General features: G+C 36.7%; 2 protein-coding genes across 3 annotated transcripts in view; one reads left to right on the plus strand and one right to left on the minus strand.

Annotated features, from left to right (window-relative positions):
• Nucleotides 1–5,446, minus strand: part of map3k22 (mitogen-activated protein kinase kinase kinase 22) — a 58,296-nt gene extending 52,850 nt beyond the window's left edge. For both annotated transcript variants that reach the window (XM_039666939.2, XM_089125550.1), the window contains exon 1: nucleotides 4,979–5,446. The gene's annotated coding sequence lies outside the window, so the exon portion shown is untranslated. The remainder of the gene's footprint in view (nucleotides 1–4,978) is intronic.
• Nucleotides 5,447–7,255: 1,809 nt separating this feature from the next.
• Nucleotides 7,256–10,167, plus strand: acaa1 (acetyl-CoA acyltransferase 1). The gene is made up of 12 exons (XM_039666942.2): nucleotides 7,256–7,545; nucleotides 7,631–7,724; nucleotides 7,808–7,865; nucleotides 7,952–8,031; nucleotides 8,132–8,174; nucleotides 8,336–8,434; nucleotides 8,526–8,606; nucleotides 8,706–8,896; nucleotides 8,978–9,157; nucleotides 9,275–9,330; nucleotides 9,419–9,564; nucleotides 9,803–10,167. The coding sequence occupies exons 1-12, from the start codon at nucleotides 7,393–7,395 to the stop codon at nucleotides 9,876–9,878; spliced, it is 1,257 nt and encodes a 418-aa protein (XP_039522876.2). The 5' UTR covers nucleotides 7,256–7,392; the 3' UTR covers nucleotides 9,879–10,167.
• Nucleotides 10,168–10,187: the final 20 nt, after the last annotated feature.

A 10,187-nucleotide genomic window follows, 5' to 3' on the forward strand; every position in this document is an offset into this window, starting at 1 on the left:
AAAATAACACACAGCATTCAGGGTGATTACAGTGATCTCTTATATAAAATGGAACTTTAAAAGCCAAGCATCACTACTATTGTATTTACTTAAAGGGTTGGGGTTTTTAACACATCACGCATCCAGAATCATTTATGCTATACCAACATCAATGATACCTCAAATCGTGTGGCTTGTTAAAGGTGAACTCCGGCGCAAAATGAACCTTTGTTTGGTCAAATAAAAATTTGGTACCTAGTTAACCGTTCTCTGAGATTTGTTTTCATGATAATCAAATGTAAAAAATGTAATCTCTAAAAACCGTTTAGTGTATAACGCTAGTATATGGGGGCATTTATTAAGTAAAAATAAATCGCTAGTTAATACTACTAACAAGGCTCAAAATAGCCCCACTAACACAGTAACATAATGAGGGTCCCTGCATGCAAAACTAAAAATTGAAGAACTTTGTAAGTGTCCAGACCATTTAATAAGAAGATACTTTATAAAGACAGTTCACTTCGTGTATACACAGCAGGAGCCATCTTTGGAAAAAGTCAAATCACGAAAGACGTGCCAAGTGAGCTGAACTCAACTGAATGAAGTTCAGCGAACTTCTGAACTGTATGAACAGCATTCGTGGTTCGACTTGTCGAGACGGTTTTCTCCTGCCTGTATACACAAAGTGGACTGTCTTTATAAAGTATCTTCTTATTAAAAGGTCTGTACACTTACAAAGTTCTCAATGCTTCGTTTTGCATGCAGGGACCCTCATTATGTTACTGTGTTAGTGTGGGGCCATCTTGAGCCTTGTTAGTGGTATTAACTAGCGATTTCTTTTTACTTATTATATGCCCCCATATACTAGTCTAGCATTAAACTTAAATAAAACTCTTTACATTCGATTATCATAAAAATCAAATCTCAGAGAATGTTCGACAAGTTACCGAAGATTTATTAGACCAAAGGTTCATTTTGCATCGGAGTTCTCCTTTAAGGAGAAGCATGTTGAATTTCATTAGACCTGAACAACTGCTAGGAACCAGATTATCATAGACTTGGAGGAGATAGGATCATTTTGAACACATAGCAATCACATAGCAATGTACTAAAAAGCCACTCAGAACACCTAGAAACAGCAGAGCAACACCCTTGCATCATGGTGATTTTTGATTACTTTTGCAACTACTATACAGCTCTTTTGACACATAAGAGGTCTTTATACCATTAAAACATCCTGCAAGTTTCATATGTTTAAAGGCCTCTCTCATTTTAAACAAATATACATAGCATTCACAGGTCCGTTCAGTTTCTGACATAATTAACACACTTGAGTCTGTCGACAACAGGACAAATGAAAGAGTGAAATAATGTTCGCTTTGAGTGAAAAAGATTGAAATATTGTTCCAATTTAAACAGCTTGTTTGTTTGCGACCCTGTACTTCAGAAGGATGTAGTGCCGGAAACAAGTGGATAGTTTATTTTAATGGTGTCCCGGATCACGTCGGACGATTATATGTTTGTTCGGAGCATTTTATTTGGTAAATGAGGCACATTGTAATAGAGATTTGGAAACTTTTGTTAAACGATGAAGCTGCTAATTAACAGCAGTATTGTATCTGACAGCAGTTACATCACAAATCACAATGGTTTTATACGGATGATGTCATCCAATCATAACAGTGGCCTTTTACTAACAAGCCTTAAAGGAACGGATCATTTCAGACAGAGGGTCAGAGGGAGGGTTGAAAATAATAATTTTTCTGCATTTTACATTTGTTTTTTTGAATAAAAAACATTAACATTATATGTAAACCTCAAGCAACATATTTCAATAATAATAAAATCCACCATAAAAATTTACAGAGCGCTATCGGCATACACCGTGCACCTACATAAAGCGATAAAAAAAATTCTAAAGAAAATTATTTGATTGTTATATCATCAACATATGCAAACTATCATGATGCTCATCTATAAACTGCTAAATGTGTACAAATATGCATTACGATAATATAAAAACAGTAACTATGCATTTCTGCAAAGCTGCTTTGAAACGATATGTATTGTGAATAAAAATGTACTTATATAAAAATATAAAAGTAGATATAAAAATGTAAAAAAAAATTCGAATACATTCTTATTTTAAATATAATATAATAAGTATATATATATATATATATATATATATATATATACATATATATAATAAGTTATTAAAAAACAAAAATCATGTTTTCATTACAATTATTAATTATTGTTAATTATTTTAAAAAATGTTAAAAAGCAGAAATAGAATAAAACTGGTTACTGGACAACTACGCAAAATAATAATCTGAATAAAGACAATATTTTGGAGAAAATAAAAGTCTAAATAATCTGTGTTGTGTTGGTCATAATACAATATAGTTCAATCTCAAATCTTGGTAAGTGCTTCTCCCACTCATTCTGATAAGGGCAATTCACCTGCACTTCAATTTGTCAGACACACACAGGACCTAATTAAAGGGCTTCCTCATCTCATTAAAACAGGGAACTACCAAAGTGCTTAACGGGATGAAGTTACAGCAGATAAGAAACCCTCGAATGCAACTTGTGTTATCGCTATCCAAGAAAACTATTTCTAATTAACACACTAACTGGATGGTATCTTCGATGAACACTTTACGGATAATAGACCAGTTCTGAACTGGAAAACCCTGACCCAAATTTAGACACTTTGATGCCTTACACTCAGACAGATTTTCTTTCTTTATCAAAATTGAACTCGAGGAGAAGCACCAACTCTGTTCTTTCCACAGCTTTAGAGAAAGAGCCCGCAGGAGCCGCTCAAATCACACTGACCCCTGGCCCTTGGCTCTTTGGCGTGTGCGTGTCCAATCACTCAAGCAAGTGATAACACCGCTGTGATTTCCTCTGTGTCTAGTCGGCTAGCGCCAAGATTAGGCCCAAAACTAATGATCCATCATGAAGATCTGTGGCTGACCAGACAACACTTTGACTTACAGCCATGAAACAGACGGGAACAGGATAAAATACCACGTTTATCCGACATCCTAATCTAAGGAGGTCATTCATCACACACAGGTTTCAACGTCTCTCTGCCAAAATAGTCCTTTAGGGATTCCCAAAAATATGAGTCAGGGTGAAATTAAGCCAACATATCTACCTCGAAATATTCCTGTCTGCGCTGGACAGATCTTCCATTGGACATGAAGAAGACTTGTGTGTGATGGCAAGTGAACACATTTTCTGAATACTTGAATCTTTAGGGGTCTAATGATCAAACTGACAGACTAATCATTTTTTCTTGCATTACTAGGGAGGGCGAATTCAATATCCTGTCCAGATGCTCCTAAACCAGAGCGTATAAACATGAACCCTGAGATTTGGCAACGAGAGAGTGCAGCAGGCCTGTCTAAAGATGATAAACTTTAAGGTCAGTTAACTCAGATGATCCCATCCAACTCATCTTGCATTTCTATGGAATGTATCTCCAGCAAACGTGATATCAGTAATAGGCTAGGCTATGTACGTATGTGGATCACTGCACCTGAGTTTAGGTGAGTATTATGACTCAGTAAGACTAGGTTTGTTTCTTAGTTTAAAACAAAAACTCAGTCAACATTGCAATGAAGGCAAAGTTCATCTAGATTTCTTCCTCATGCCATGAGAAACATTCTTAAACACAGGCTTGGCTGAGACAGAATGTGCACATTGCAAAAATATTCAATGACTCATTATCATAATCATAGGGGGATCTTTAGTATACAAATGTAAACTCAAGTATTTCAGAGTGACTTTAAGGAAGAGTGCAAGAAGAAAAAAGCAGGCCAGCACATTTCATTGATCTCCTACTATAATATAGCATCTGTATGTCTACATTAGCATCCCTATTGATATCAGTATTATATATGGCTTTAGATATATTTAACTATAGTTGAACCAGCTATAACTTTGTCATTCCATGAAAGGGGTGCGTTTTGTGCCCCTTGTTAATATAATTATTATATAATATTAACTTTATATAATGTCTTATTTTATCAAGGGTTTATGCACAATTTGATTGCAAAAAAGAAAACAAAACTAGTACTCAATATATAATTTCAGGCTTTAGTTGACATTACAAAGTTATGTTGTGTACTAGGTTATCCATCCACCATGTTGACATCATAGACTGTAAAAAAAAGATTGACATCATAACTCCCCTTTATCCGTTCTCTTCAAGGTCTTATTTTAAAATCATTTCATTTTATTATCCAAGTTTGTCAGTAAGAGGAGATCTTAAACAGTCAACACTGCTACTTGTGTACTAAGGTTATTCCCCCTTTTTAAAAACAATGTTAAATTCCATAAATTCCAAAATGAATGCTCTTAAGAACATCAAATACACTTTCCATTCTAATTTGTTTTATTATAATTTGTCAAAAATCAGTCAACTCTGTTACCATTAAATAAACAAATTATTACTGAGATATCTATCTATCTATCTATCTATCTATCTATCTATCTATCTATATATATATCAAATTATTTTTAATAAACATCTTGTAGCTAGATGAGGAGTAAAACGGTCAACCCTGTTACTTTTTCATAGCCAAAACCCAACATATATTAAGACGTTATTATTCTGAGATTTCAAGAAAAAATAGTCTGATTCCCTATAGACTACAGGGCCTATTAAACACACATAGAAACAAATATTTTAAGAGTTTTAATAACGCTATACAGTGTTATGCAAATAGGTTCAGGAGGTCACGTTAACAAATGTCATATAGCCTAAATTATATGTAGCCGCTATTCGTAACTCACAGTGGTAAAGTTCTGCCTAAACAAAACTCAGAATACGTTTCTTTAATAGTAGTAAGTTAGCCTAGTTTTTGAACTGGTGTCTAATGCCTAATGTATGACTAACACATTGCATTTGACTCTCTGTAGCAAATCTTTGCACACCACCATTAATATAAATGCAGTCATTATTATTCTACAAAGAACTCACCTTACGTGCGTATCTTCATACTGGAGCTGACACTTAAGACAAATTAAACCAACCTGCGTTTCAAAGCGAGCAGTTTTCTGGGTTTAAAAGCAGTGAAGAGGAAAATTCCGCAAACTGAGCTCTTGTCCGAAAGATACAGTAAAAACAGTGATATATCCGGAAGCCGCGCGCACTTGAATATACAGTTGTCACGCGCAAATTGAGGGGAACCTCACAAATCCACCTTCCGAAAATCTTTCCGGTTTATGTTTTTTTGGAGTCGCAGATGCCAGTAATCCAAACAGACGGAGCGAGCGGTTTGTGCTCGGGAAAGCTGCAAATCTCGTCGACTGCGCGCCGTCAAAGGAAGAAAGTTTCCTCTCCGCAAACATTGACTGACGCCGAGTTTTTCCACAGAGGAGCGAGTCGAGTGAGAGTAATGTCAGCCTCAGTCAGGAAGCGATGACGCGCGTGCTTCAGTCTCGCTGCCGCTGCACGAGATTGTGGCGCCCTCTGCCGACTGTACTTAAAATCGTTTACGAACTGTCGAAATGTGTAAAATAATAGGCCTGAAACTCCTAAAAAATAAAGATCTTTTACTTTTCCTTTTTCAACAAGTGGGCGGTAAAAGTAGTTGCAGATAATGTTAATCATGATTTAGGAGTTCGATCTAAAATATTGGAAACATCAATAGGCTACTATAAAATAACAGTAGGCCTAGCCTTATTTTCGACTAATTTTAGAATAATTGTATGAGATCTGAAAATATGTCAAACATATGTGGCATGTCGAAAAAGTTTAAAACCCTGATTTATGTGATTTTCCACGTTTAAAGGGAACTACGCCCTTTTTACAAGATGTAATATAAGTCTCATGTGTCCCCAGAATGTGTCTGTGAAGTTTCAGTTTAAATACTTAATTTACTATACCATGTTGTAAATACCCATTTTTGAGTGGAAGGTAAAACAATATGGCTGCTCCCCACCTCCCTATCCAGAAGAGAGCAGAGCCTTATTGACAGCCCGTGCCTCGGATACCATAATTTCTATCGCTCGCATGACATTGCAGAAATTCAGTATCATGAAAGTTTATTATTTGCATGTGTTTTAAAGCCATATCAGTCAAAACTTCTGATTTTCTGAGCACACACATGACATGCACAGAACAGCATGTCCCCAGAATAACTATGTTCACCTTTACATCTTATTGCACTTAAACTGTCAAGTAACCTACACTGTACTCACAAGGTTATGTTAAACAAAGTTCCCATAAACAGTCGGTTTCTTATGTCTGTGAACGTAAACAGCAAGTAAAGAAATTGCATGTGTAGATCTGTTTATTAAAGTGAAAGCAGCATAATATACAGTAGGTCTACCTACTGCTATGTTGTTAATATGAATCAAACAAAAGAAACATAGAAAATAACTCACTGCTCTTGATTGAATAACTTTAGTAGCTATTAAGGATACATTTCTGTTAAATGCTCAAGGCAGACTGTACAGCTCACTCGGGGTGTTCTGTAATAGGGCAGAGCCTGTCAGCAGTTGTTAGTGGGGCCTACATGTGACATGACATTGCTAGGATCTGCAAAAGGCTTGCTTTGCTTATTGCTTATGGTAATTAAAAAAAGAGGAGTGGGTGGATTTTTACCATTATAGGGTGGTTGTGTACACACACTGCTGACACACATTTATGTTTAAACGCCATGTAAAGGTGAATTTTGCATATTAAGCTTATTAGCCTATAAACATTTAGATGGTTGCAAACAGGTAGAACACATAAAAAATTAACTAATTTTAGGCATTAAAAGTAGAAAAGTAAATTTAAAATACTTTTACTACAATTATATAGATAGATAGATAGATATAGATAGATAGATAGATAGATAGATAGATAGATAGATAGATAGATAGATAGATAGATAGATAGATAGATAGATAGATAGATAGATAGATAGATAAACAGAGTTAATACAATGAAGGAAATTGATTTAATCATCAGAAACTCAAAATAATAAGTTATCTGAACTAAATAAATAATTTAAGTTGATTTGACAAAAGAAAAAATGTTGTGATAACAAATCTTGAAAATATTTTTTTACAGTGAGACAGATATATAGATAGATAGATAGATAGATAGATAGATAGATAGATAGATAGATAGATAGATAGATAGATAGATAGATAGATAGATAGATAGATAGATAGATAGATAGATAGATGGCTGTGTACTTCATCCCCCATAATCCCACACGATGACGTCAGAAGGCACTAGCCAATGATAAACAGTGTGACCAGAGAAGCAAGGTTCACCAGGAAACATTCTGTAATCAGAAATGTAGAGCATAGTTCACACATTAGTGACTGTTTGCCGTATGTGTACATCTCAATAAACGTCCTTTTATCCTAAAAATCCTTTTATTTTCGTCATTAAAAATGCACAGAGTGCAAGTTTTGTCGGGACATGTGTCGTCAAATAAACGCGTTGGAATGAGGCAGTGCAACGCATCAGCTGCTGATCCAAATGATATCATTGTGGTTCATGGGCTCCGAACAGCCATCGGCCGGGCGAAGAGAGGATCTTTTAAGGTGGGCCTGCATGACTGCTTGACAGTGACACTCACTGCATTCTCTATTAAAGTGCTTCTACATATATAATATTTCTACATTTTAGGACACTACCCCAGATGAGCTTCTCAGTGCAGTGATGAGTGCAGTTCTTAAGGATGTGGGACTGCAACCCTCTTTACTAGGGGATGTTTGTGTTGGTAAGTCAGATGACAGCCAGTCTGAACAAAACACTACATCATATATGAAGAGTAACTTACACTTACTGACTGCTGTTTTTCAGGTAATGTTCTACAACCAGGGGCAGGAGCACTTATGGCTCGAATCGGTCAATTTTTAAGGTAAAATGAGCAAAGAATTCCTAATAAATCAAGATATTGCTAAACATATGAATTGACTGTAAAATTCAAGTTTGTTCAACTTTCAGTGGCTTCCCAGAATCTTTACCGGTTTACTCTGTAAACAGGCAGTGCTCTTCTGGACTACAGGCCCTTTTTAATGTTGCGGGTAAGAATTATATTTAAGCAGTAAAATGGCACATTTTTGGCTGCAGCAAAAGAAAATACAAGATTACAGTTAAAACAGACTTTTTTTTACACATTTTAAGGTGGAATCAGAGGAGGTTCGTATGACCTGGGACTTGCCTGTGGGTTAGTATGCCACATTTATAATTGTTGATCATACCATAGTATTAACCATTGTGTTTTTTCTTATTTCACAAAGATTTAACTTTAGACTGGTAGTTCATGTCTTTAAATGATTAAATCAGAATTGTTTAACTCACCTCTTTCTTCTTGCTCTTTTATGACAGTGTGGAGAGCATGTCCCTTCGTTTGCAAGAGGACCCAGGAGACATCAGCCCCCGACTGATGGACAATGAGAAAGCCAGTGACTGCATCATTCCCATGGGGTATAGATGTTATTCTTTTATCATGTGTTTTAATATTTACGTTTTTAAAAAAAAACATTATTTCCTCTGTTTTCGGTATGTTTCCTTTCAGAATAACCTCAGAGAATGTTGCCGAGAGGTATGGCATCACTAGAGAAAAACAGGACAGCTTTGCACTCAGTTCCCAACAAAAGTAGGCGCTCCCATGATGTTTATGAATGGTTTAAAAAAACATGCACTCAAAAGCAACTCTATTAAAGTACCAATTGTTTGTGGACTTTTATAACACTAGGGCAGCCATGGCGCAGAAAAAGGGCTTATTTGATCAAGAGATCACACCAGTCACTACTAAATTTGTGGAAGAAAATGGCACTGAGCGCAGGATTACTGTCACAAAGGATGATGGGATCCGCCCTGGGACTACCTTAGAAGGCCTTGCCAAACTACGACCAGCATTCAAGGAAACCGGCAGCACCACAGCTGGTTTGCATGCTGTATTTTTGTGAAGAAAAAAAAAAAGAGGATGGTAAATTCCATTACTCAATTCTTTCATTCCCATTGCAGGTAATGCCAGTCAGGTGAGTGACGGTGCTGCGGCAGTGCTCATTGGGCGGAGATCTACGGTGGAGATACTGGGACTTCCTGTTTTTGGGGTGCTTAGGGCGAGTGCTGTGGTGGGTGTTCCACCAGACGTAATGGGCATCGGCCCAGCCTATGCTATCCCAGAAGCCCTAAACCAGGCTGGTGAGAGTACAGCTGCTCTTACAGTACCTCTACGTTCATTTGAGCCATTTATATACTAGTAATCATGCTTGAAAAATTGATAGGAATCGAGCCGTGTTATTGCATTTGCTTGTGCAGGACTAACTGTGGATGATATTGATGTGTTTGAGATCAACGAAGCATTTGCCAGTCAGGTGACTGATCCATTTTTTTTTTGGATTACCACCAGTTTTTCCAGTATTTTCCTTGTATTAATATCAGCAACTTTCACAATTATTCTAGGCTGTGTACTGTGTGGAAAAGCTGGGCATTCCTATGGAGAAAGTGAATCCTAATGGAGGGGCCATTGCTCTTGGTCATCCACTGGGATGCACTGGTGCTCGACAGGTCGTGACTTTGCTCAATGAGCTCAAACGCAGACGCAAGAGGTGAGCGGACATAAAACAGCATACAGTGGGGTCCTATGTTTTCTGTAATTTTTTTTTTTTCAAATCCCATTTTTTACTCGTAAAATGACTACATTATGACTGTATTCGTGGTTCCATCTACGTTTTCCACACTGTGGAAATCATAGGGCCTTAATACAGATTAACTATTAGTAACTATAATACCGCAACAAAAAAGACGACAATCCCTGTTCCCATTTCTAATGTTTTTTTGTTGCAGAGGTTATGGCGTGGTGTCCATGTGCATTGGGACTGGAATGGGAGCAGCTGCAGTTTTCGAGTACCCTGGACCGTGATGAAAGCCCTAGAGCAAAATCCCAAGATGCAATGACACGCAGGAGAAACTAACAGTCACCAATTACTTTTAATCAATCTGCTAGAACAGTAACTATAGAACACTGGCAGAAAGAGAGAGGACACTTCTTATGTAGTGTGCTTCAGTGGGTGTTTACCTTACTCTTGAGAGATCTCTCGTTAAAGTGCCTTGCATTTCAACTGTGATAACAGATCATGAAAATAGATATGTCATTATCTGTAATATCAATCACAATAACAAATTTTATCTCTTGATTTTTGAGCCATTAATTTGATGGTCTGTTCTTCTG

Source organism: Pimephales promelas, chromosome 22, assembly GCF_988280905.1.
Source record: "Pimephales promelas chromosome 22, fPimPro1.hap1.1, whole genome shotgun sequence".
Taxonomy (NCBI): Eukaryota; Metazoa; Chordata; class Actinopteri; order Cypriniformes; family Leuciscidae; genus Pimephales; species Pimephales promelas.

Bases quoted from the DNA above. Each gene is read 5' to 3' on its own strand.
- acaa1 (XM_039666942.2), top strand. From the start codon at position 7,393: ATGCACAGAGTGCAAGTTTTGTCGGGACATGTGTCGTCAAATAAACGC. The intron at 8,175-8,335 runs GTTAGTATGCCA...CTTTTATGACAG, and splicing joins GACCTGGGACTTGCCTGTGG to TGTGGAGAGCATGTCCCTTC. The intron at 9,331-9,418 runs GTGACTGATCCA...CAATTATTCTAG, and splicing joins ACGAAGCATTTGCCAGTCAG to GCTGTGTACTGTGTGGAAAA.